General features: G+C 38.1%; 1 protein-coding gene and 1 pseudogene across 5 annotated transcripts; both read left to right on the top strand.

The window, feature by feature from the left end:
* The first annotated feature begins 20 nt into the window (after positions 1 to 20).
* On the top strand, positions 21 to 27,322 carry LOC101853710. 5 transcript variants are annotated; one of them, XR_004858763.1, is made up of 8 exons: positions 21 to 116; positions 9,032 to 10,218; positions 11,220 to 11,352; positions 15,004 to 15,128; positions 19,808 to 19,959; positions 21,785 to 21,957; positions 22,482 to 22,602; positions 26,701 to 27,322. XR_004858763.1 is itself a non-coding variant. In XM_035970928.1 (6 exons), exons 1-5 carry the CDS (start codon positions 13,189 to 13,191, stop codon positions 22,585 to 22,587), a joined length of 540 nt encoding a protein of 179 aa, XP_035826821.1. In that variant the 5' UTR covers positions 12,581 to 13,188; the 3' UTR covers positions 22,588 to 22,602; positions 26,701 to 27,322. The 5 variants fall into 5 exon arrangements, 2 of the variants coding, with proteins under 2 accessions (XP_035826821.1, XP_005102835.1); XR_004858764.1 differs by having other exon boundaries at positions 14,977 to 15,128; positions 22,562 to 22,602; XR_220664.3 differs by having other exon boundaries at positions 14,977 to 15,128.
* LOC106012344 lies at positions 1,270 to 3,300 on the top strand (annotated as a pseudogene).

Genomic DNA, 27,322 nt, shown 5'->3' with positions numbered 1-27,322 from the left:
TGCAAATATTTTTCATTTATTGTGACTTGTGTACCGTTGCTAGCTCAGACAACCTGTAAACAAGTTAAAAGCCTGTCACGTATCACCTGTTGCTGTGAATGACCAGTCGATCTTGGGTAATAAAGCTTCTTTCTTGAACTTTGATAGATATAGATGTAGATATCTAGATCTAGAATCTAGATATTAGATTAGATCTTTAGAAATCTAGATGATCTATAGAGTAAGAGGCCTAGACACTAGTGACTAGTGCTAGTCACTAGGTCGCTAGACGGTAGGGAAACCAGAAAAAAAAGCATCCAAATAACAGTGAACGACACTCTTCGGGAGAAGTGGTCCCGACCTAACTCTGTAGAAATTTATGTAGCCTAATGTAACAAGACACAAAACAAGACTGGTTCTTACCTAGATCTAGATTCTAGATCTAGAAAAATCTAGATCTAGATCTAGATCTAGATATATAGACATAGATCTACACACATTAGTTCACAAAGAGATGCTTCTTGCCTCCTAAATCCTCTTGCAAGAATTTTCACGGTCCTCTCAAATTAATCACCGGCCGGCATCTAACCACAACCTTCTCACCACTAGATCTAGATCTAGATCTATATAGGTACACAGTACTCACTCCTGCAATCCCTCTTCTCGCAAGAGTGAGTTCTCGCTCAAATTTTCTTAACTCTTACACCCCACAAAATTGTTTACTGAATGCACATTGCCGAATTGTCCAAAAACAACCTACATGACATTGTCATTAGCTTACACAATTGGAAACGAAAACGGAAGTCGAGTTAAGAAAGCTGGCATAAAAATGGATTTGGACCTTTTCTATAAATTTACCAGGGGCCTTTTCACCCTGGCAACTCAGCCAGCTATTTTTGTTTCCAATTGCGCATAAAAATTTCTATGGAGTTCAGCTCCCGAAGAGTGCCCACTGAACTCATCACACCTCCTCCCCCATGTAAACAACGTTAGTGATTGGTGGGCAAGATATTTCCTCTGTACTAAGTTAAACCCCCTCCCCCCCTTCTCTCTGTGTCTCTCTCTCTCTCTCTCTCTCTGTGTCTCTGTCTCTGTCTCTCTCTCTCTCTGCAAGAAAAATACTAAGAAAATTACTCACAATTCAACTTCAGCTACCTTTATAAAGTGATGAGTTCTCAGCAAGCAAAAAATACTGAGAAAATTACTCGCGATTTGACTTCAGCTTCCTTTATAAAAGCCTACATACGCCAGACATGGATTGAGTCAGCAGATTGGCCACCTTCCAGTTGGTCCTGCTTCTTCAGAGTTATGGAAGCTGCTACCTGCATCGTTTGCCAACAGGAGGTTAGACCACGACAAGAGGCCTTGTTGTATGATGGGGCATGCAGAAGATGGCAGCATCGTATTTGCAACATGACCGAATACAGTGGAACTCGGATTTAATGAGCTCGGATTCAACGAGAACTCGGATTCAACGAGATGAGATAGATCCCCCATTTTTTGTCTTCTTTAAAATCAATAAAAGTAACCCGGATTCAACGAGCACTTAAATCAGCGAGCTCAGATTCAACGAGGTCGCTTTCAGGGTGAACAGCCCCTGCAGACGTGGCTCCGCTAATTTTTCTCCCAGAACGAAGTTTATCTATTCCCGGAAATCATCAATTGCGCCTGCATCATGAACCATTATTCACTTACCTGATTGCATACGACCAATCAGCGGTCTTTTAAAATACCAACACATGAGTTGTGGGCACTCGCACGTGTCTACGCTGGCGTGTGTCAGGGTCGGATGGGCGGCCTGCACACGTGTGGCTGTGTGTGCGTGTCAGGGGGGGGGCAATAGCGGTCCGGGCGTTGAATGTCGCAGATACAAACGCGTCACTGTCTTTTTTTTTCCCCTCGGCAACTGATCGTTATTACAATAATAAGCTAGTCTTGACGCAGATCTATGTAATGAATTGTGCGCTGGTCTATGGAATCAAAAGTTGCCGTATGCTAGGCTCTACACAGCAACACAACTTATTGGTAAACAATCGAGATGACACAGGCGTATGCATTTGAACGAATCGGTCTTTTTTTTTTACACAGCTCATAATATGCAGGCATTTCAGGCACTACTTGTGACTTCTCTTGTACATTACTTGCTCAGTGCCTGTAATTATCTACACAAAACCTGGTGTTTGCTATAACGAACACTCGGATTCAACGAGATTTTATGTCCGGCCCACTGTACAATACAGACACGCTATCAGAGGAGAAATAGAGTTGGAGTGGAAGTGTAAAGACTGTGAGGGGAGGAACCCTAGTATTGTGAAGGAAGAACTTACAATGCTAGCATGAGCAGTGCCAGTTTCCAGCTCCTTGTCGAAGTGCTTGAGAGTTCACTGGCCGACAATCCTGTAACAACAGAACCGATCATGGAGGACCAGCCATCGATTTTCGAATTCATCGCCGAAGGCACACAACGAGGTTGTCCCTTGCTTGTGGATTCTGAGGGCTTCACCTATGGCATCCACAGGCAACACATTGGTGATGCACCAGGAGTCGGGCTGCCTGTAAGTGCCAGGTGATGGTCCATCAACATGGAGACATCTTCGCCAGAGGCACACAGAAGCATCTACCTTCAGCAGAATCTGGAGCGGTGATGAAAACGAAGCTGGTCAGAAACGTCAAGGAGACAGCTGCAGCTGCACCATACCAGTCAGCATACACCATTGCTGAGCATTTGCTTCAGGAGTCACAGCCCATTCCCAACCAGCGCAGCACCGACTATCTCGACAGAATTGCCAATTATCACCGCCAGCGAAGTCGCCCGTGCCATCCCCAGGACCTTGGCTTTGAACTGATATGCGCCATTGGCCTGACCAGTTCGAAGATCCTGTGGATATCACTGTGGACACCAAGCGTCATTTGTTGTTTTTCTCAGAGCAACAGCTGTCTCTACTCTGTCAGGCGAAGCGATGGTATGCTGATGGAACATTTAAAGTGGTCAGGGCACCCTACACTCAGTTGTGAAGTATACATGCTTTTTTCCGTGTGGAGGACCAGACAAAGCAGTTGCCACTGACCTTTGCTGTTATGTCTGGGAAACGTCGGCGGGATTATAAGGCTGTCCTGCAGGCTTTGAAACGGGAACTTCAACCCAGAGATATTTCCTGGAACTTGGAATGTGTCGCCATGGACTTCGAAGCTGCTGTTTTGCCTTCTGTGCAGCCTTTCCAGCAGGGGTTGAAGTTTGTGGATGCTCCTTCCAATGGGGGCAAGCAGTATGGAGTAACATACAGGGGCTTGGGATGCAACATGCCAACCAAAACGACCTAGCATTCCACAGTTATTGTCGACAGCTCCTGGCACTGCCGTACCTTCCTTGGGAGAATATAGACAGCAGTCTGGAAGAGTTGGAAAGGGAGGCTACAACAGAAGGGCAGCGCTGCCTCTGCACCTACATACACCTGACATGGATTGACTCAACAGATTGGCCACCTTCCAGTTGGTCTTGCTTCTACAGAAACTTACGGACCAACAATGACGTGGAGGGGTGGCATGGCTGGCTGAACTCCAAGGCTTCCAGTGCAGGAAATCTTAACTTGTATCTGATGCTGCAGCTACTGGCAGAAGAATCCAGGCTTATGACTGGAGGGTGCCAGTTTCTTTAGGAATCAGCAGTCATCAGGCGCCAAAGAGCTGATACCAGGACCACCAATGCCAAGCTCTTCAGGATCTGGGATCGCCTGGTGACCAGGGAGAGGACAGCCCGCCAAATTCAGAGAGCCACCAGTCATCTTTTACCATTTTAGATTTGTTAAAATGCATATAGTAAGGACATTCACATTTTAACAGGTTTAGTACACATTATTATTATGGTTGATTTAAGATGTAAAGTTTTGCATTTTACGCAGCAGGTTTGATTGAAATTTTAACAGGGTTGGGTTGATTTAAATCAGTTGATTAAAAAAAAAATTTAAATCAGCTTGATTTTTTAAATAAAAATCATTTATTTAAATCATTTTTTTTTTTTTTTTTTTTATTCAGTTTTTACACATTTCAACATTCAGAATTCCTTTCCTTGGTCTCATAAAACAGATATAAGGTTTAGTAGACTAATATATTCATTCTTAAAAGTCTGCTTCCCACCCTTTCACTGTAAAATAATACAGAATTCAATTTACTTTTTTTTTCATAATTGAAATCAGAGCTGGGTTGATTTAAATCAGTTGATTTTTTAAATTTTAATCAACTTGATTTTTAAAATAAAAATCAGTGATTTAAATCACTTTTCAAAAAAATGTATTCAGTTTTTACATATTTAAACATTCAAAATTCCTTTCCTTGGTTTTATTAAACAATATAAGGTTTAGTAGACTAATATAATCATGCTTAAAAGTCTGCCCCCCCCCCCCACTGTAAAATAATACAGTTCTCAATTTACTTTTTTTTTCATAATTGAAAACCAGGGTTGGGTTGATTTAAATCAGTTGATTTTTTTAAAATATTTAAATCAACTTGATTTTAAAAATAAAACTCAATGATTTAAATCACTTTTAAAAAATGTATTCTGTTTTTACATCTTTAAACATTCAGAATTCCTTTCCTTGGTTTTATAAAACAGTGTCACTGTAAAATAATACAGTACTCAATTTACTTTTTTTTTCTTAATTGAAAACCAGGGTTGGGTCGATTTAAATCAGGTCGATTTAAATCAGTTGATTTTTTTAAAAATTTAAATCAACTTGATTTTAAAAATAAAACTCAGTGACTTAAATCACTTTTAAAAAATGTATTCTGTTTTTACATCTTTAAACATTCAGAATTCCTTTCCTTGGTTTTATAAAATAGATATAAGGTTTAGTAGACTAAAATAATCATGCTTAGAAGTCTGCTTTCCCCCCTGTCACTGTAAGTAGTAAAATAATACTGTATTCAATTTACTTTTTTTTCATAATTGAAATTAGCATTTTCTTTTTCTTTTTAGACATACACAAGCGCGCGCACACACACACACGCTGTAATAAAATGCAAGTTTATCTATGCATAATTACCCCCGTCCCCCTTCCTTTTAGACTGACTTTTTCTTCATTTTTTGTCTGTAGCCATAATTCACTGATATAGCAGATTAAGGCTTTCTAAAACTGCAGTTGCTTAAATTAATCATTAGTTAAAATAAAGACAATGCATTTTGCACTAAAAGAACTTACTTTTAGCCACCAAAAATCCCAAACTGTGTCAACATTTTTTAAATTAATTTTTAAAAATTTTAATCCGATTTAAATTTTAAAAAATCGATTTTTTAAATTTTTATTTAAAACATTTTTTAAATCACCAACCCTGAATTTTAATTACTTTTATTGTTTTTTTCTGTCTTCATACTTCGGTTGAATTTTATGCAAAGTTTTATTGACATCGATGCACAAATGACAGACTTATTTCCCGTAAAATTTTGATTTAAAAAACAATTTGTGCCTATAGACGTCTAGATCGTGCTCTCTCCCATCCTGCCATCTCCCCCTCCATTTTCTCACCCCACCCAGGTGTAAAAAGGGTAGATCTGCCAACTAAAGACATCGAAGGTATTGTGAAAGTAGGTGTTTCGCACGTAACAGGTTGCAGCCCCTGTAAGAAGAGATGATGGCCTCCGGACAGCTCCGGATTGCGATTAGTAGAACCCTCCTGGTCTGTCTTTTTATGTCGTGTTAGGTCTAGTAGATCTAGAAATCTAAACTTGTAAAATTTAATACAGTGGGACTCGGATTCAACGAGAACTCGGATTCAATGAAAGGAGATGGATTCCCCTTTTTTTTTCTTCTTTAAAATCAATAATAAATGACCTGGCTTCAACGAACACTTAAATGGAGAAGCTCGGATTCAACGAGGTCGCTTCCATGGTGAACAGCCCCACAGTCATGGCTTTGCTCATTTTTTTCCCTCAACGAACTTGATCTATTCCTGGAAACCATCCATTACACCTGCATTGTGAACCATTATTCACATAACCGATTGCAAGCGACCAATCAGCGGCCTTCTTTCATACCAACATATGCATTGTTGGCATGCACATGTGTCTACTCTTGCATGTGTCTGGGACGGATGGGTGGCCTGAACACGTGTGGCTTTGTGTGCGTGTCGGGGGGGAAGGGGGGCACCAGCGTTTCGAACGTGGAACGTCGCAGATACAAACACGTCGCAGTTTTCTTTCCCCCAGCAACTGATCATTATTACAGTGATAAACAAGTCTTGACGTAGATCTACGTAATGAATTGTGCGCTGGTCTATGGAATCAAAAGTTGCCGTATGCTAGGCTCTACACAACAACACAACGTTTTGGCAAACATCGAGATGACATAGGCGTGCATTTGAGTGAATCGGCCTTTGTTTTTGCACAGCTCATATTAATATATGCCGACATGTGAGGCACTACTTGTTACTTCTCTTTATTCATTACTTGCTCAGTGCCTGTAATTACGTACACAAAACCTCATGTTTGCTATATGAACACTCAGATTCAACGAGACTTTAGGCAGGCGCGGCGACCTCGTTGAATATAGATCTAAATATATATATTATATATGTGTCTGAGTGTGTAGGAAGAATTCAAAGTGAATACAGTGACAACCCCTCAGAATACACGTCAGGGTGCGGTTGAATCAGGCTCTCGTCAAATTTTGGGCATATATGGAGTTATTGGTATAATCTTATAACCTATTGATTTGCCTTGCTTCTGTTGAAAGAATTACCCATCCATCTTCAATACAAGTCGAGTTATTTACAAGTGTTTAAAGGAGGTGGGGGTCGGCCAGTAGCAGAGGTAAAAGTTTAATTAGTGAGAAAATGGTCACTAAAGTTTGGCAACTTTGTAAGATTGAGAGACCTTGAAAAGTGCAAATTTACGTTTTTTGTGCCTTTGATCAGCGTTTTTCAGTAAAAATCCACTTGCAAATGGGTTTTTTTAATGGACAAATTTAAAAAAAGGTGTTGAGGAAAAAAAAAAAAGTGTTGAGCGAAAAAAAAATTGAATAAAAATGGCCCAACTGGCGGAGAAATGCCATTTTCTTGAATTTCATATTGACAAGCGTCTGATTTCGCAAGGATGCCTCACATGTATTTAATGGTTCGTTCTTAACATTTATGACAAACTTACGTTTTGACCCAAAAATGTATATATTTGATCTGTCATTCACTTTAAATTACGTTTATTAAATTATACTCTGTTCATAATATGTTTCTGTGTACGTACATGTTTTAAAAGTTTATTAACATTGAAAAATCCTCAAAATATATTTAATGGACAATAAGTAGTTCATTCATAAACAATGATTACTATAGTAAAATATTGATTACGTTACACACCTATACACTAATGATAAAAATAGAAAGAAAGCAAGGTCTATAATACGTCCTTTAGATGGGTTGAAATTATAAATAAGTCTCAAAACAACTGTTAATTATGTGGTAGGAGGTTTCGTTCATCATAACAAAAGTTTACAAAATGTTCGTTCATAATATTATGACGATCCATTATGAGGAGCATACTTTTGCCTCTTCTTCGCTTTTCTTTTGAGTCATCAGCATGCTGTTTGTCCATGTTTATGCAACAATGTAACAGGAGGGTTGTGAAACAGCGGAAAGTCCATGATATTTTGTGTGAATGTCATCATCATACAGTGTTCGTTTATTTTGACGAACCTGGATTATCTCAATCAATGTCACATTTAAACAAAACCTTGCCACGGAGAGGAAAATTACTCTTTTGATAGATCAATGTGGAACCAGTGTTTAATACCAGTCATTCCTGGGGATGTAATTATGATACAAGTTAAGAACGACCTTGTAAAATTTTACTCAGCAATAATATCATCAATATCAAAAAATGAAACCCTGTCAGTGATCAAAAGGCATTATATTATAATGGTGTGTATACTCAGTATTTTCAGTGTTTGAATGCACTTCTGCTTGATAGTTTAGAATTAACAGTATTCTATATTTAACATGCAATTACCGGTGTACTGAAGATGAGTTTTTAAAAATGCCCTATTTTTAGTGCTATTACCTTTCTATGAAGAATTATTAGATGATAAATCTGCTCATGAAGCTTGATTAACTTATTTCCTTGCCATATGCATTATGTCCTCTATAATTACCTCTTAAAACGGAGAGAAAAATTCCTTCTCTTCAGAGAGTTTTTACCTGTCCTTAAGACAGAAAATACTTTGCCCACTCAGGTGGAAGGATAAATTCTGTTCAATCGTTTCGTCTCAAGCTTACATCTGTATGACAACAAGATACATTAGATATCTAGACTCAGATCTTGTCCCACCAAGATAAAGGTTTGCTTAGCATTTCATTTGCACACATTCAATGGAAAGCAACTGACCCCATTATAATGCGAGTATTCTGACAAATGACCAGTAGATAATTATAGAACATCATTATTTTTAACAATACCTTGACCTAGCTTTTTGTGCGAGAGTCTAGCTGTGTGCGGTACAGTTTGACCATAGTTCTCCCTGTGAGAGAAGGATTCTATCAGTCAGGGGCTGCTGCCCACAATGCAGCCTCCATTCTATTGTAACCCCCTTGGGTCAAACCCATACATGATGCACAATCAGTGGCCAGTCTCGACCAAACTACACTGGTAACATAGTGCACTCTGTTTTTGCACTTTTCATCAGAGTGAAAAAATAATTGCAAAATATATCGTATATGCTTGTCCACATATTTTTTTTTGGGGGGGGGGGGTTATCATTTTCTCAAGAGATGACTTATGTCAACCAAAAGTCTTCTCGGGACCTATCATTTAGTTCAAGTTTCGAAGTGCGTGTACAACTTTAACAAGTAATGAACTTGTTTTTCCTCAATCCTAACAAATTGCTTTCTGCACTTGATACATTTCAATTGCATGCCGTCAATATACGGTTCATCCCATCACATGTATACCAAACACAAACAAATCAAAATATTTTCAAGAAGAGTTCACAATTTTTAAAAAGTGAAGTGCAGTTATGTATTATTTTGTAAATTTCTCTCTTATTATTCAGAATGCTGTTTTCTCTTGCAGGTACCACAGCGGCTATGTCTACTGTTTTCATTCATATTGGTCAATGTGGAAATCAACTGAGTGTTCCTTTGTGGCAAAATTTCCATTCTGGTACTCAGGATGGACAGAGTAATTATGTGTTTTCTTCACTTGATGGCTTCCACCGGAGTATTCACATAGACAGTGAGCCCAAAGTTGTGAATACCTTGCCCAAAATATTTAGAGTAAGAGATGGCAATGTTGTTGTGGGGAAACGTGGGAGAGGAACAAATTTTGCTTTGGGATACCATGGCCTTAAGACAGCAGGGGATGACCATGTCCTTGAGAACAGTATGGATGCCATCAGGCGAGAAGTTGAACGATGCGACTCATATTCTGGATCTGTTGTTGTACACAGTTTGAGTGGAGGTACTGGGTCCGGACTTGGTTCACACATAATTGAACACTTGAGAGATAGTTTCCCCTGTAATCATATCATGTCTTGTTGTGTGGCTCCTTGCTCTAGCGGAGAAAGCCCATTACAGAGCTACAATGCTTTACTGACTCTTAACTGGCTGCAAACTTATTGTGATTCAGTTATTTTGCTACAGAACGATGCTCTTGTTGCATTTGCAAATCGAGCAAAGAAAGATGGTACTATTCCTCAAGTTTCTTTTAAGGACATTAACAAGGTTGCAGCAAACCGTTTAAGCGGCCTTTTTATGCCAACTGATACACTTTTAACCTCAAAAGGGTTTTGCTCTGGCCAAGAACCATGGGAACTTGTTAGAACTTTAACCCCAGTGCCCTCTATGAAGTTTGCTTGCACTTCCCACTTCAGCTCCAATAAACTCTCATGGGAAGGCATTACTTCCAAAGCATTATTGCAGTGTCCCAAATATAACTGTGATGGCAAGCAAAATGTGGCAGTCTCTGCAACAGTTGTAGCTCGAGGGGACACCTTAGGGTCTTTTATGTCAGATGTCAAACATGGTTTGGATAAAAAACTTAGAAAAGGCTTAAACTTTGTAGCATGGAACCCATACCCACTGGACTGTTGGACAAAGCAAGCAGCCTTGCTAGGTGCTCAAGACAACAGCTCTAGTATGACCCTGGCTGTGAATTCTTCAAATATCAATGAATTTCTTGAATTAGTACTGACACGGTCCTTGGCAAAACTTGATGTTGGAGCATACAGCCACTGGTATCATCGATATGGAGTGTCTCAAGTGAGTATGTTGTGTACAAAGGTTTTTAAGTACTCTTTCTGTATCAATCTGAAAAGTTTGCCAATCATTATTCGCTAAAGAATTTAGATTTCATTTTTTGCCACATGCAGACATCTTTCCTACTGAGGCTTTCTAGTATACTGTCAGTGCTATGATCCTTATTATGTGGCTTAGGTGTTGACTATTAATTAATTTTTTTTAGCTATAGCAGAAGTATATCAATGCAATATAATAAAGTAATAAAAATAGTACTATTGATACTTGAGAGATAGGGGAAAGAATGAGAGCACTGACAGCTGCGATAACAAGGGAATGGAAAGAAGTAAGACTCAGTCTATTGTACCATTCAGCTGCCAGCTTTGGACATAACATCGATGTCCAAATATTTTTGTTTGATTTCAAGCTCATACAGATGTGGCTGGTGGATGATTTTTTATTCATTTATTTTTTTAAGTTTAACCGAGGTCTACCCAATCTTTTCGGATAAGTCTAAAAACTTGTTACTACTGCAAAAATACCCTTACAGCCGAATATCAAAGAAAAGTGGTACATTAATTCCTGCTCAAGACTGAAAAACATCTTGTCAGTCGAGATACTATTAATATTTTGGCTACGTGAAAGGTGGGGGTCACAATGTTCTCCCAAGAAAATAGCCCATATTCTGAAAAATCCATAAATGTACAAGTTGAAGAACTCACATTCAACTGTTCTCCCAGTAGCAAGGTAACACTAAAGAAGAAGACTAAAGAGCCGACTAACATTAGTAATCTCTTTCTTTAATCATATGAACTATGTTGTCAGGCTGCAGCAATTCAATGTTCATAATTTAAATTGTGCATAAGGACTTTTTTTTTTTGGCTTTTCATTTGTATTTCATGCACAAACACTATAATAATTTGGACTTTTCCTATTTACCAGATACATCCCAAACACAATAACTTGAAGTAAAGTACTTTTGAAAAAGAGGAAATTATGCTTTATATTTTTCTCCTGTTTTGCAGGACCTATTCAGTGAAAGCATTGAAACTGTCAGGACCATCATCTCTGAATATGAATCTTCAACTCGACTATGATATCAACAACAGCTGATTTGTATTTTGTCCTTTGTGAGATACCCAGTACTTTTATGATAAGGTAAGGTTGAGAAATTGATGTTGCATATATTCTTTCAGCTAGAGGGAAGTGAGATTTAGACCTAAGACCTTTTCAAGCCTAAATCAGATATACTATTACATTATAACTACAAGGTTTTCAATGTGAACCCCTCTTCTTTGTCTCAGTATCGCTGTCTCTCTCTCTCTCTCTCTCTCTCTCTCTCTCTCTCTCTCTCTCTCTCTCTCTCTCTCTCTCTCTCTCTCTCTCTCTCTATCTCTCCGTCTCTGTCTTTGTCCCTTACTCTGCTTTGTCTCTTTTTCTCTGTGTGTCTCTCTTTCACACACACACACACACACACACACACACACACACACACACACACACACACACACACACACACACACACACACACACACACACACACACACACACACACACAAACTCTCTCTCTCTCTCACTCACTTACACACATTTACCTAAATAGATTCACACACGCTTACTCGCCTTTTTATTGGTTACCTGCATATGGAATCACCTCCCGTTTTTCCTCTTTCCCTCATTATTTTAGGTTAGATGAAGGGAAAGTTACAGTTTGTTTCATTAGGCCTTATATGGAGATAAAGGACATGTTTGTTTAGGTGGGGAGGTGGGATGGGGATGGGAGAGGAGGGATTGGAAGGGGAGGGGAGGGATTGGGACAGAGAAGGAGACTGGGACTTTTTCATTTTTTTCCTTTCCTTTCTGGTTTTTTTTAAGGTGGGGGGTGTCTTTAATTTTGCGGAATTCCTGCCTCCCCCGAAACTTAAAAAGAATAACAGTAGTTTTGCACCTTTAACAGTACATTTATGAAAAAGCAGGGTATTATTTCTCTACGATGTGATAAATCATGGCCCGAGATTTATGGTGAAATTTAGTAGGATGAAAAGAAAGCCTAAAAAAATGATTAACATTTGCCTTTCCTGTGGCAAGACTCAGAAAAGTCAACCACCATCTGCTTTTGGCATCATTACAATCTGTTTCATCACAGGCCAGCAGAGGAGGGATGTTGCAGGGTGAGGCACCCATGTCAACAAAACATGAGGTCTGGTATTATCAATCATTAAGACCGATCTCATTACCCCGGGGGAAAAGGGAATTTGTGGGGGGGGGGGGGGGGGCGCGTCCTGAATGACCTCCTCTGACTGAGCTTGATTGTTTTGGCTTTGCTAGTATTTCAGATGTGTGTGTTGGATCCGCTGGCAATTGTACTTTTTCCCTTTCATTGGGAAGAGAAGAACAAAAGTTTCGGTATAATCAGATTAATCAGGCATAACTCATATAGTTTGAATCTGAACTTCTAGTAATTTTATAAATATGTAGGTAAAAAAATGTAAAGAACAATTTTTATGAACTTCAAGTTGAGACGAAAATGCATTTGATAAATAGATCTGTGGTCAGCAGAATTGTTTGTATAGAATGGACTAAATTCTTTAGGAGTACTGTCACCGCCAAGTCTTAGGAGTGGAGGCTAAGGAAATGTTTTGAATATAATGTTTGAATATATTATGATATGTAGGCCTATAATATATGTGTTTTTTGTATGCATACAATATACATAGGCTTGAGCTGGTTATCTGTTCAAAGAGGACAACCTGTTGTACTTTCTATGACTCATGTCCCAGTTTGCCTTGTGGGACTTTTTGCAGGTTTCCCATGTAGGCTAAATGAGGAGTCTTGTGCTGCGCTTATTATTCTTATGAGATTAATGACTGTTATGAGTAATGATCCTTCAACCCTTGCTGTAAAGCATACTCTGTTGAATGTACACATATATTATATATATATATGTGCAGTGGTAGACTTGGAAGATAATGTTTTACTGTGTATTGTTACACCATGTTTCATTTATTGAATTCCCTTGGAATTATCTCTGGTGTGTATGTAAAAAAGCAGAGTGATATGTATCACACTAAAATATTTCTTTTGAATGCTGGATCTCAGAAGCTCATTACTTCTGTGAATTAAATGTTACTGGCTTTCATCACTGAATCAACTCCCCCAAAGATTTTATGGGATGCTAATAGAATGGCATTCAGTAGTAGGTCCTCTGGTAATCATAATACAGCAGGTTTCTGTATGTTTATCTTTGATATTGTTTTGCCTTCAAATTGCTGTTGATGATACAGGCCTATGAATGAATAGTTGATAAAGCAGTTATTTTTTCTTATTCTTTTGTTATTTTATCTCTTTTGACATGGGTTGTATAATATTATCTTACCCCTTGTTTTTTTGCAAATTCTGTATTATATATTCCAATAGGTTATTGCCTGAACTTTTTAGCCTAATAAATCTTTTTAAATTTGGCGTAAAAAACGTCAAATCATTTTTTATTTCAGGGTTCTAAGTCAGCTCACGATATGACAGTGGGAATGTCTTTTTTAGATTACTATGTTTTTCTTTTATTGTGCTTACCACTTCTTTCACAGAATGTTTTTTTCCTTGACAGGAACTAGGAATATTTTGGGGGGCTGGGGGGGGTACCTGATAACTTAATGAATGGGTTCAAATACAGTGGATCTCCATCTAATAGGGGTTTACGTCACTCATAAAGTTCATCACTGTGGGAATTTTTTTTTTATGTTCCCCTTCTTTTTTTCATACCTGCAAATAATAATATATGCTTTTCCGGGGAAAGTGACAATGGATCACTGAAATTGGTAAATGTCATGTTGATAGTTTCCCATGCAGACTTAAAAATATTTGTTCCTAACCTTACACCTTATTATTTTGTGACACAATACAAGACTGATTTTTCTCTGTATTTATGGCAATGATATAAAATGGCCTTCATTCACCTTTCAATGAGACATCACTTTGATTGTCCCTCTTTGTAAAGTTGGAATCAATTTTGAATTCTGACTGTGCTGAGCAGAGGGATTCAAGAAAATTGAATCCTCTGACTGTACAAAATATAATACTTAATTCTTCATCATGTATAATAAGGAGAGCTCAGGCGCTGGTTGAAGACACCTAGTCTAATTTACTGATACAGAACCTGGAAAATTCCATCTCAAACACAGGATTGTAAAAAATTAAGCTTTACTGAATTGCTCTGATGTGTTGCAATACATGTATACAATTAGAGTTCCTACTTCGGAAAATATGACTTTGATTTACTGTAGGCCTTGGCTTTCTTAAGTTGTTGACACATATCGTTGCTGCCTTTCGCTATCAGAGTAAAATCCATTTCGCATGTTTTGAGTTAGAGTGAAAAGGCAAGTCGAAAAGGAAACCAGAATCTTTTCATCCATGGTTAGAGAAGTGGAAAAAATTATGACTTTCATTGGTAGTAGTTCTTCCAAATCAAAATAGAACACAGATAAGTATATTTTTAGTTCAAATCTGGTAGAAACTGAATTTTCGAATTTTGGATTATACGTGAATAGCGAATGGAAACAACGATATGTTTTTTCTTGTGTACAAGTATATTATATTAAAGATGATTTTCTGTTTCACAGGTTCAAGCTGGAAAATGACGAGAGAACTTTTAGACCTAGATTTTCAAGATTAATTCCTAGGCATGGTATGAGGTTTAAGCGTGATCAACAGCCTATGTATAATGTGTATTGTACAGCATTCTTTTCATATCGTGGAGAGTTAATTCTTCATATATTTCTTTCACAGCTTATTGTTTTCTTGTTTTTGGAGCAGCAAATGTCACCTTGGACTTGGATCATATGACAGTGTCATCAACATTTATAACAACAACTTCCCAGCACAGCAGCCCATCATCTGAAAGTACCTTTTCTGTCTCTGAGAGGGAGAAAGAACTTTTGGTTTGTATGGGTTTTTTTTCTTTTACTTTATAATATGATGGCCCTTTTATATGGCAAAAAATGTTGATGTTAGCTTATGGAATAGATCAGGCTTGTAAAAAATGTGGACGCTTACAAGCACAACAACAGCCTGCAGAGAGCTTCTACAGAAAATTGTTTTCAAATTTTCGAAAAGTTTTCACCTTTAAAAATGGATAGCACTTCTCACATAAGAGAAAAAGGAATGGCAAGTGTTTTTTAAAAAGTGGAAATTACACTATTTTTGCACAACAGTGGACAGAAAGATGAGTTGTTTAATTTGCAATGTCTGAATCACCACACCAAAAGAGTACAATTTAAAAAGCCATTTTAAAACAAACTATAGATCTTACGATAAATATGTGTAGGCTTACTTGACCTAGCAACAGACCACTTCATGAAAATTCAAAGAAGAATATTGCTTCCATCGTTGCAAGCTATGAACTTATCCGAATAATTACCTTGAGAGGGATATGTTACAGTGAGGAGATTTCACAAAGCAATATCTCATAAAAACAGCTGAAATTGTGTGGCCAAAGAAAAGAAAGCATTTTTATTCAAAGACATTTAATTAACAAGGAACACTGTAGCTGAATGAATTGATGAAATGTCAGTTAATTTGAAGCACAAGTTGGTGGTGTATTTTCATGGTTTGAACACTGTAAAAAAATTGATATAATAGCTGAGACTGTTGACATCACTGGAATAGCACAGCTTGCAGTCTTTATCAGGGTATGTGACATTGACTTTAATATTTATGAAAAACTCACCGAACTGGTCCCTAAATTTTAAAACTCCAGAAAGTTTGCCGCAAAGAGAATGGCAATGTTTGGTTCAATTTATGTGTGTGGACCTTATTTTTCTTTATGTTTATGAAATTGACAATAACTTTTCAGAGGATAGTGAGGCTGACTGATCAACACTGAGATTTGTCATCTCTGATGTAAGTCAGAACTGCACAGAAGTTTCAGCTGGAAATACCGAAAATGGTCGGCAAAAAGAGCAGACTATATTTTTCCATTTAATTGTATTGTCTTTGTCAAACTTCTTCATTAGATCTACTTTATTTCTAAATGCAGTTAAGACATTTGTACTCACATTGTAAGTTTCTTAATTTGTGTCACGACGCGGAGGAATCGGGCGCTCGTTGATATCTGAGTATATGGAGTCACCGGTATATTCTTGAAGCTTTTTCATTTACCTTGCTTTTGATTTTTTTTTTTTATACTCATCTATCTTGAATAGCATTAGTGGTATTTGTGATTGAAGGAGATGTGTCGCATGGTGACAGATGTAGAATTGGCAAGAATATGGCTGCCAAAGTTTGGTGACTTCCAAAGCTTGAGTGTCCTTGGAAACTGTAAACAGACATTTTTTGTGCCTTTGAACATTTTTCTGTAAAATCTACATAGAAATTAACATAAAAGATGGTGAGCCAAACATGAAAATTAGAAAAAAAATTGATAACCGCAGGTTTCTTTGATTTTATTATTTTGATGAACGCCTGATTTCACCACGATGCCTCAAATTGAAAGGACCAAACATTTTACAATATTATATATTACTTTTATTATGTTATGAGAAAATAGTTGTGTGTGGTCCCCATAACAGCACTTATGTGACCCTTGAGGGAGCCTCAGTTCGGCATGCCTAGAGTAGATGACAATGGTGTCAGAACATGGATGAGAAAAAAAAGTTGGGGGGAAGTATAATAAATGAACTTAGAATGACATGGTGAAACCATATTTTAATTTTTTTATAAACTCATAAGGACAATTTTTATAAACAGCTCTCTCTTTTATTTTGATCTGTCAACAGAGTGTTTAGTGTACAGTGGAGTCCACTTATAACGAGTTCTGAAATAACGAGAAGTCTGTTATAAAGACACTATTCTAAAACCCCGTTTTTTTCCCTTCTTTATCTTTGTAAATAAAATACTGCTATAGCGCAATCAGACAAACACGCGAGTTGGTTATAGTGGAATATAGCTGCTTCTGTGCACAGCGCAAAGGCCAATTTTATGCATCTAAAACCTCGCCAGTTGAGAAACCTAGTGATCTAGCAAAACAAAGAATGGGAGAGCACATGTGTGCCAACAATGAAGGCCGGAGCGAATGATTGGGGAGGGTGTGGCATGCGCAGACAAGCAGTTGTGAAGCAGAATGCATCGCATGATAGGCCAGCCTAGTCTAGATTATCTAGGCCTACCATGCTTCTCACTTCTCCGATGCAGGGATGGAGAAGTCACAGTGCTGGTAGGGATGGAGCGAATGTGTGACGTGCGCAAGCAGACTGAATGCACCACAGGGTGTGGTGAGGTGGGGGACAACACAGCGAGTGAGTTAGCCTAGGGAACTTTCTTTCTGATGGCCAACACCGAGTTGTCAACATCACTAGCGCAAGAGAAAGAAATCTGATTCGATTTTTGACCGAGTAAGACCAAGAGGTCATATTGGGCAAAATCCTCACTAGGAGGGATATACAGCAAAAAGAAATAAACAGAACACCAAACTCATAGATTAGGCCTACTTTATTATTTCTCTTGAATTTATTACTGGATCCCTTACAACGAGAATCCTGCTATAACGGACAATTCATACCAGTCCCCTCCCTCTCATTATAACAGGATTCCACTGTACAAAAAGCAGACCCCCTGAATATTGACAATGCGGCCTCTGAAGAAAAGCTTTGTCTTGTAGGTTGTAAATGTACGAAGACAAACTGTTGAAAGAATAAAGCAAGACAATGTACAGAGTTCGCTGACCGTTAGAAAAAGTGATCATGCATTTGACTGTAGAAAAGTTTATGTTTTCCCTGAGCTTGAGCCTGTCAACTTGCCCAACAACTTCTCATTAATTGTCTGTTGACTGCAACAACTTCCTGACATAATATGGCTAGTTTTTTTATCTGTTAGGTCAGCTGTTGAATTAACCTTTTCCTGTTCACATTCTTCACCAAAAATGGCCACTTTGGGCCAAGTTGAACAGGAATGGGTTAAGATATACACCTATGCTTGTTGCCTCTTTTTTGTCAGTGAGCCATGTCATTCCTCGAAAAAAGTTTTTTGTCTTAAAATAGTGCCCATCAGCAGGATTGGTTCAGTTCGGTTCGGTCGTTCAAATTAAGTCGAGGCGAGCCAGATTTTCCTCCATGGAGGGGCAAAAGCTACCTTCGTGACACAATCTGAACGAAATGGATGATGATTTTCATAAACAAACTCGTTTGTTTTTTCGGCTGCAAGTCGAATGATCGGTTTGTGTACAGCCAATAACAACAAGGCCTGTTGCCTATGAGTCATGTCACCATCATGAGATTGCAATGTCAAGGTCAGTCAGGCATTTTCACGCAAAATGTCATAACAAAAGAAAATGGACTCTGTAGGTCTGAAGAAGATCATTGAGATATACAGATGGCTCTCATGTTTATGGGATTCCAGAACACTCTGCAACATAGTTACCGTTATGCAGAAAGCAGCCCTGGAAGGCATTATATAAGAGTGTGGTTTTCCCGTGAACAATAGGTTTTGTTAACTTAACGTCATTTGATGCAATTGAGGCAGGGGTCTATGTGTAGTGTGCACTGAAGCCTCCAGAAACCGAACTGTTCCAAACCAAATCGAACCAAATCGATCCTGCTTATGATATTTATTTATATCATTAGGAAAGGTCTTGAACATGGTTTTTTTCATTTATCTTGGCCTATAGTAAAAGTTCCCCGGAAACATACAATGGCATGTTATAGCACAGATATGAAAATGTTACAAATTTGAAATTGCACAAAAACTTGTCTGTTCTATCTGATAGACTACTCCTTTACTTTGATGCTTTATATGTTTTGTTACTTTAAGTTGCAGAAAATAATGGAAACCATTCTGTTTAAGTTTAATGCATTCTTATGAAAGTGAATACTTTTGAGAAAAGCAGGCTGTTTTCCATAACAGGATGAGTGAGGATTCTGTAGTTTGAACAGTCTTAATACATTATGTTCCTTGTGCAATGGCACCACTGTCATGCTGTGTCTCATATACTTTAACTCAATAACTTTATGACAGATAGTGCAAAGAATTTTTTTACCCTTACTTTCTTTATACCACCCACGATGTGTAAGAATGTAGTTGTGTCATTCATCAAATCAAAGTTAATTGCATGCAGAAGCTGAAAATATAGAAATAATGAATGCATGTCTTGTAGGCCTATTTATTATACTGAAGAAATAATGGTAGTGATTATGAAAAATACTGTTGAATACTGGCAGGGTTCTTCCTGGCTAACATTATGATCGTCATTCTATGTTTAACTCTTTGAGACCTTGCAGTGGCGAGTAAAACTGCCCCTATGCCTAGCCACCAGTACAGCGGTGAGGGAGACCCCATCCCCGACCCGGCCCGCCTAGAACAAAATGCTTACTTCACAAGACGTTATCGTTATTTTGAAGATTTTTCTGAATTAGATGCTGGTAATGACAAGGACTACCCTGAGTGGGATATGGAATGTGATTCTGATGATCATAATATGAATAGATATGTTAGTAATATATCGTTCAGGAGCTGTGGCAGAGGGGCACGGTAGCCTCAGGAGGTCAGGGCCAAAGGGTTAAAGAGTTAAATTAAATTGAAAGGTCTGATGGACTGAAGAAGGATTTCATTTTACTTTTTTTTTCAGAACATCACAGGGAAAGAAAAAATATGCTCCAGTGTCAATATTTCTACCTCACAAACTGAAAGTGAAAGGCGTCAAGAGTGCAAATTCACAGGTTCAGTATTGGATCGCTTGGTGTTATTCTTACAGCATGAATTTCAAGAGATAGACTGCAGGTAAGTAAAGTTATTATGGAAGTTTTGGCGTTGTTAGAGTTGTTAATCGAGCTAGTGGGAGTCTCTTTACGTAATTTTTCTTTGTTGCTTTTTATTATTCAGCTCAGTATAAGATTGTTTTATGCATTGGGAAAAGGAGAAAAAAATTTTCCTCAGAGGTCATGTACGTTAGGGTTTTAAAGGAGCAAATTGTAGAGATTTTTTATGTTCTGCCCCCAGAGGAAGCGCTTTGAGACATTTTCTTGGTTTTATTTTGTCCAGTGGGTGGTTTAGAGCTGCACACTGTGTTTAGTGGGGGGGGGAAATTATAGAATTTATTTGGTCCTTTTAAAACATATTTTTTGGGGGGGAGGGGGGAGGGTTTGTCTTTTACTTTTATACAGGGTTATAAGCAGAGATAACTGTCCTTTTATTTGCCTCTGATCAGCTCACAGTTTATTCCACAAATACTAGTTATGGTTAGCAATGTGGAGTGTTGCTCCTCAATAGGGCAAAAATATATCTCATGTTCAGCTGAAATTGCTTTATTTAGAGTAAAACAAAACAGAATTTAATTAAAAACAATTACTAAGTGGGTTTTTGGGTTTTTTTACACAGGATACTAGTACAGTAGTCTCCGCCTAAATGCACGCCATTCAAAAGCACGCTTCGCTCAAACGCACGCTTTCGTCCTCTACGTTTTTTTTTTTTACTATATAATTTAGACGTACAAACGCACGGTCACTCCCCCTAAACGCACGCTCCAATCTGCGAAACACGCTGACAGGTAAAGCTTGACTAAGGGAAATTTCACTACGACTACTGTACGATCTGCACAGCTTGCATAAGACAAGCCTAGAAAACCGGATATTTTGCGAGACTGCCCCTTACGCCGAACAAAGAGAGTGATGGACAGCGTTTTCACACACAACTCTCCAGACACATAGGTGTAGGACTGGTTGGTGATATGTCGGGGGGGTTGGGGGACTGAAACGTTATTTGATTGGTCACTGGAAATGCATCTTTTTGAGAGAAGGTTTCTGACTTGTGTTTGAGTGACTGCGTGTTGGCTAATGTTTAGTTAGACCTAAGCCTATGATGCGCAACACGCGTGAATGCTTGTTCATGAATTTACGGTCGGGGGTGGTCGCTTGGAAAGCCACCTGGCTGGGCCGTCGTCTCTATGACTATCACCAACAATTTCTTTTTAGGCTATTGGTTCCCGACATTTTATGGTGCATTTATACATCGAGTCTGTCTTTCTGGCCCCCCCCCCCACACACACACCCATTCAACGCCTTTGCAGTCTTAACCGCAGTCGGGGAATTTTTTACAAAACAGTCACGTGTCGTCACATTATCTGCCCAAAGTGACCCCCATCCCAAAGGGAGGTCACTAGAATATCAAGGCAATGAGATGTCTGCGTCCCTTCCTCCCTTTGCTAAGGTTCATGTAAACGCACGCTCCATATCAACACACGCTAAGGAGCCCTCCTGAGTACCGTGCGTTTAGGCGAGACTACTGTATGTACATTTTTTTCTTCATATGATGGCAAATCAAATAGCCTCTCTTAAAAATATGAAACTTCAGAATTTCTTTATTTTAAAAAAAAAAATTGGGGGGGGGGGGGGGGGGAGGGACACACTTTTACAAAAGTTCAAATACCTTTTTTTTAAAAACATTTTTTTCTCTTTTCAACGTTTTTTTTTTCATAGTTGTAGACTTATAACATTGTAACATTTCATCATATTGATTGTAAAAATATAAACATGTTTTTCCTGTATTAACACAGTTTGCACTGTTGTGAAGATGATGAACCTTTTAACTGGATTTGGTAATTTTTCAGCCAAATGCAGCAGGTATCGCAGTCAAGCAAGAACTTGTACTGCAGCGTAAAGCAGCATCTCCACCACTGTGCGGGCACTGATGGTGTGCTCCACTTATCGAGAAATCAGAGTGAATTCCTTGACTTTGGCAGCGTTTTGAAGACAGTTCATGTTTTGTGTGCTGTGAATAAAAGTAAGTGAACCTTTAAAAGATTTTTTTTTTTTTCGAAAAAGTTATCCATTACTTTTTGTCAAGTAGCTCTTACATATTGTACTCTGTCACTGTTTCTGTAAGTGTTAGTCATGATTGATCCATCCTACTTGTGTTTTGTTGCTACTTCAGTTTTTCATCTAAGCACAAATGAAAAAGAAATTGTCTACTTGTTATCTTTTTTTTTCGGCGTAACAATTTCAAGGTAAGGTGAATGCATATTATTGTCGTTTTCATCCTCAAATGCTTCTAAGATGGTAAGTGATGATGGTTAGGAGGTCTAGTTTATAAGTAAATTGATTCTTGCCATGAGGTTCAAAAGTATGTGTCAGCAGCGAGATATCACTCGGCTTGGGGTTAAATATCTAGCTACTTTACATGTAAGAGAGAGGTTAAATGTTATAGGTTTGTTGCTGAATTATGTCCTTGTTGTATACCTCTCTGGTTTGTTTACCTGTACAAGTACAAAGCTACTGTTAAGTTCCTTTTGTGCAATCTTTTTACAGCTTTTGATCATGAATGTATGCTGTCACACTTCTTCAGTGTTGAGTCTTGTATTGGAAAAGAGGTTGGGTCTTTTCTTCAGATGCATGGATCGAGAAGTTACAGTGACATTGGTATTTGTAGGTGAGTAACATCAGTAAATAAATGATTCAATTTAATAATAAGGGAGTGCTTATTTAGGCCACATATGGCCTAAATAAGGTAAGGGAGGGGGGTTTAGCTTATTTAGGCCACACATGCTCAAACTACCCTTTTCAGGCAACTGAGTTCGTTCCACTTTCATAATGGTGCACCTTTCTCATTTAGTACGGTTTTGTCTCAGTGTACAACTTATAAATCATAACCATAATGAATATTGTAAAGAACAAAGCACAATACGCAAAATTTTGCTCAATCCCAATGGTTTGAATGAGGGCCAGATTTTTCCTTCATGGAGGGGCAAAAGCTAGGCTACCATTTTGGCACACTTTGGTCAAGTGAAAAGGTCAAATCCTCCGAATGGACTTCCGGGTTAAATTTGGGGTATAAAAAGTGTGTACACTACGTGGCTGAGTCAAAGTTACACTATCTTTGTCTGAGTGACACTCTCTCTTACTGTCTCGTAGTAGTACATGTAGGCTAGTAGGCCTAGTAGTAGTAGTAGCAAAGATCGTGTAGAGAATATTTGGTAGTAGATTCTATCTATAGGCAGTTTAGTGAACGTGCTCGCAGCAGGGCAAATCGGCCTCGATAAGCCCCGTAGACTTTTGTGATCGGCCACGAAGCCTCGTGTTTTGATGGGTCTAGATCTAGATCTAAACAACTCAGTGTTAATCACACTGCCACATCCGACAGGCCTAGATCTACATCTTTTTAAAAGGAAAACAAAGATCATCAAAATGGTTGAATTCGCCTGAAAATCAATTCGGTAGAACTAGAACTATTAAAATTTGCTTCTGAAAACAAGCTATTTTTATACGAAGGCCATTTTTATAACTCGGTGAAATAAAAACTACTGGCTGTGTACTGTGTTATTCTGTATAAAAATAAATTATGAAACTTCAGGACGTATTATTATTTTCCAGCATCTTTTGACGCCTGAGCTGTAGAGGTTGAAGTTTTCACAACACTAATAGATCTAGTAATAGGCCAGGTAATAGGGCTTTCCGTAAAAAATGCATAGATCTACAAAAGCCGAACCACCGAATCGACCAAGCACCTCGCTCTCCCCTGCACACTGTGATAATGTGTTGCTTCGGTATCGCATTATTCAACTATTAATACGTGCGGCTATGGCAATTGGGATTTACTGACTGACAAAAAATTCAGTTTTGTTTTTATTTTACCATATATTTGACTTTAATAGTGCAGGCGATAGCAAGATCTAGATTCCCTGTCTAGAATCAGTAGTAGCAGGCCTATGCTAGAAGTAGCCAGAGAGCCTACAACTGCTAGATCTAGATCTAACTTATTATTGCTATGCCTTTGGGCTTTGGAATTGAAATAAAATGAATTGCACAGTTCTAGTTACTTTTAGATTCAGCAAGTAACTGTATTTCCAGAGTTAATAATAACAAATCTCAGCATAACAATCACTTTTACTTTTATTAGAATAATTAGATCCAACTTTTTTTCTAAAATCTGTTTTGCGCAAACTTAAGATTTTCTCTACTTGTAGAGCAGAGAATTTACATTGTAAGCCTCTGCTCAGTCTTTTAGTATACATATAATAAAATACACACACACATATATATATATATATATAATATATATATATATATATAGAGAGAGAGAGAGAGAGAGAGATCTATATCATCATTTTATATTGTTTTCGGGATATTTTTAAAACTCTTTTTTTTCAACATGTCATAAAATCAAATTGTGGCATTTTCTTTGAAAAGAATAGCATTAGCAGTGGACTTTTTAGAAAGCGAGTCTCTGATTCAATATTTTTTTAAAAATATGCTAATCAATGAAAATTGCAAATTGATAGTAGTTTAGTCCTGAAGAGGATAGGTGGACTCCGGGGTCTGCAAAGCGAAATACTAGGTTTTAGGATGTAAACCCCGGAGTCACCGTAGTGAAATAAGGTTTGGTTTAAGTAAGGATTGGTGGACCCCGGGGTCAACGTAGTGATAAATAAGCAGGTTTAAGGTGGACCCCGGGGTCTACCTAGCGAAATACTAGGTTTTAGGACAGGTGGACCCCGGGGTCACCGTAGTGAAATAAGTATGTTTCTTTAAAGATTGGTGGACCCCGGGGTCAGCGTAGTGAAATAAGTAGGGTTAATTTTAAAAGGATTGGTGGACCCCGGAGTCACCATAGCCGTAGAGGAATAAGAAGGTTTAATTAAGGATTGGTGGACCCCCGGGAAACCTAGATTAAACCTACTTATTTTACTACGGTGACCCCGCAGGTTCCACCTATTCTAAAAACCTAACTAGCATTTCGTTAGGTAGACCCTGGGGTCCACCTTAAACCTACCTATTTCACTACGTTGACTCCAGGGTCCACCAATCCTTAAAATTAAACCTAGATCTACATGTACTTATTTCACTACATTGACCCCAGGGTCCACCAATCCTTAATTAATCCTAGATCTACTGATTTCACTACATTGACCCCGGGGTCCACCAATCCTTAATTAAACCTATATCTACTTATAATTTCACTACGTTGACCACGGGCTCCGCCAGTCCTACTATAAAATAAACTGAGATCTACTTATTTCACTATGTTGACCCCGGGGTCCACCGATCCTTAGTTAAACCTAGATCTACTACTTATTTCACTACGCTCACTCCGGGGTTCACATCCTAAATCCTAGCATTTTGTTAGGTAGACCCCGGGGTCCACCTATCCTTTTGGCTAGATAGACCCCGTAGTCCGCCTATCCACTTTCTTGATAATAACTGAAAACAATACATGCCAGTTGTCATGAATAGTGAAGAAAAATGATGGAAAAAAAAGACAATGAGGTAGACTATAATTTATCCAAAAAATTGCAAGTGCAAGTGAAGATCATAAAATAATTTTGTTATCTTCTGGTCATCTTTCCCGGTTTATAAAAAAAATTCAGTGGGCCTACTACTAGATCTATGTCTCTGAAGAACATTTTGCTTGCCTTTATTACTTTATTAGCTTTTTTCATGTACATGAAAGCATAGAATATATAGTTTCACACAAATATATGCACAATACTTTGAAAAAGAAAGATATGATCATTGTTTTTTTACGGAATCCGTTTTACGTTGAGAAAAGCGCTAAAAACAAGTTTAAAAATTTTAAGAATGTCCATAATATTAGTATTAGGAATCCGAAATTACTACCTAGTTGGCTTACTCTTTAATAACCATGAGCAGTTAAGAAAAAAAAAGACAATGATATAGGATTTGTCTAAATATCACCATTAGCAATAAAGATTCTGCCCATTTTGTCCAATTATCCTTGCAGGTAAAATCACCCTGCACTGTACCTCAATAAGCACAAAAGGAATATTTCTGTGACTTTGTATAAAGGTGTGGCCTAAATAAGGTAAGGGAGGGGGGTTTAGCTTATTTAGGCCACCTGTGGCCTAAATCTGCAGTGGTCATGTGATTAGTGAATGTGGCCTTACAGAGAATCTCAAGCCCTTTTAGTACTTTTAGGTCAATGATTTTCAGTTGTTTGGTGAGGGAGTGTGTCCTTAAAAAACATATTGTTACTCTAGCTCAAATACAGGGGTGCTAGACCCCGGCCATTGGCTTTGATTATAATAACTATTTGAGATTAAAGAATTATCCTGAGTGTCTTTGCTTTTCTTTTTCCTGCGGATGCTGTTAATACTGTTATATAATATCATTCCACACTCTTCAAGTCATGCTTCCTTGTGATTTTTTCCCCCCACATGTGAACCGCCAGGATGCAGCTCCCTAAGCATGAGTTTCTGTCTTTTTATGTAGCCTATGCTGTATGTAGATGAGGTTTTCTCAGTGGAGATGTGAAATTTGTATTAGCTGACAGAAATACTAATTTAATACAATTAAACTGTTTATTTTCTTGTATCCCTCACAACAAATGGGTCATACCATTTTGCATCTTGGTAGCCTATTCATTGCTGTCCATTTTTAGAGACTGCCAAATATGTGTTCGCTGCTGGATTAACTGACGAAATGGAGGTTAAGTGCCTCTTCCAAGGATGCAGCTTTTACTTTTTATTTATTCTGCATGGGCCTTGGTCACAACTTCATTTCTGTTTTTCAGACATACATCAATGGCAGCTATGTGCATGTACGAAGGCATGGAACCATGTGGTGGACTGACAGCCCAAACTCTGACCTACATTATTGGCGTTGAGTTGGCTCCTCCTACTTGTGTCATCTCATTAGCTGTCTCCTGTCTGCCATCTTTAAGTGTCATTGCATTCATTACAAGTTTTGGCAAAGCAGCTAGAAGTCTGATTAATTAATGTTCATGACGATAAGGAGATTGACTACTATATAAGTGATTACTTCAATAAGCTCCTGGCTCTCATCTACCTGTTTTGATTCCAGTGATGTTCAGTGGGGTTTTCCTTTCCTTAATGAATACCAGCTTATCTTACCTCATCAATTTTCTGAAAATGATTAATTCTACAATTCGGACAGACCATCTTAAGTTAAACAAAATACTGTGGTAAAGTATTTATCACTGTAGGAGTGATTATGTTCTGAAGGAGAAATTTGCAGAAATTTGCAGATTCATTTTATAAAAAAAAGGAAACACATTCTCAAAAGCTGGATTGAAGTTTATCGTTTAAGAGCAACATTATTGAAGCTTCACTCTCGATGCCAGAGATTTCACATCCCTATGGATTGTTTTAATAAAGTTATAATTTAACAAAAAA

Source organism: Aplysia californica, unplaced genomic scaffold (genome assembly GCF_000002075.1).
Source record: "Aplysia californica isolate F4 #8 unplaced genomic scaffold, AplCal3.0 scaffold00340, whole genome shotgun sequence".
NCBI lineage: Eukaryota > Metazoa > Mollusca > Gastropoda > Aplysiida > Aplysiidae > Aplysia > Aplysia californica.
The sequence above is the reverse complement of the archived record's forward strand: the minus strand, read 5'-3'. Positions and strand labels throughout refer to the sequence as shown.

What these genes read in the sequence shown, in the direction of transcription:
- LOC101853710 (XM_005102778.3), top strand. Translation starts at nt 13,189, where the DNA reads ATGTTTCATTTATTGAATTCCCTTGGAATTATCTCTG. An exon ending in AGAGGGAGAAAGAACTTTTG is followed by an intron (nt 15,129 to 19,807) that starts GTTTGTATGGGT and finishes TTTTTTTTTCAG; the next exon opens with AACATCACAGGGAAAGAAAA. An exon ending in TTTGTGTGCTGTGAATAAAA is followed by an intron (nt 21,958 to 22,481) that starts GTAAGTGAACCT and finishes ATCTTTTTACAG; the next exon opens with CTTTTGATCATGAATGTATG.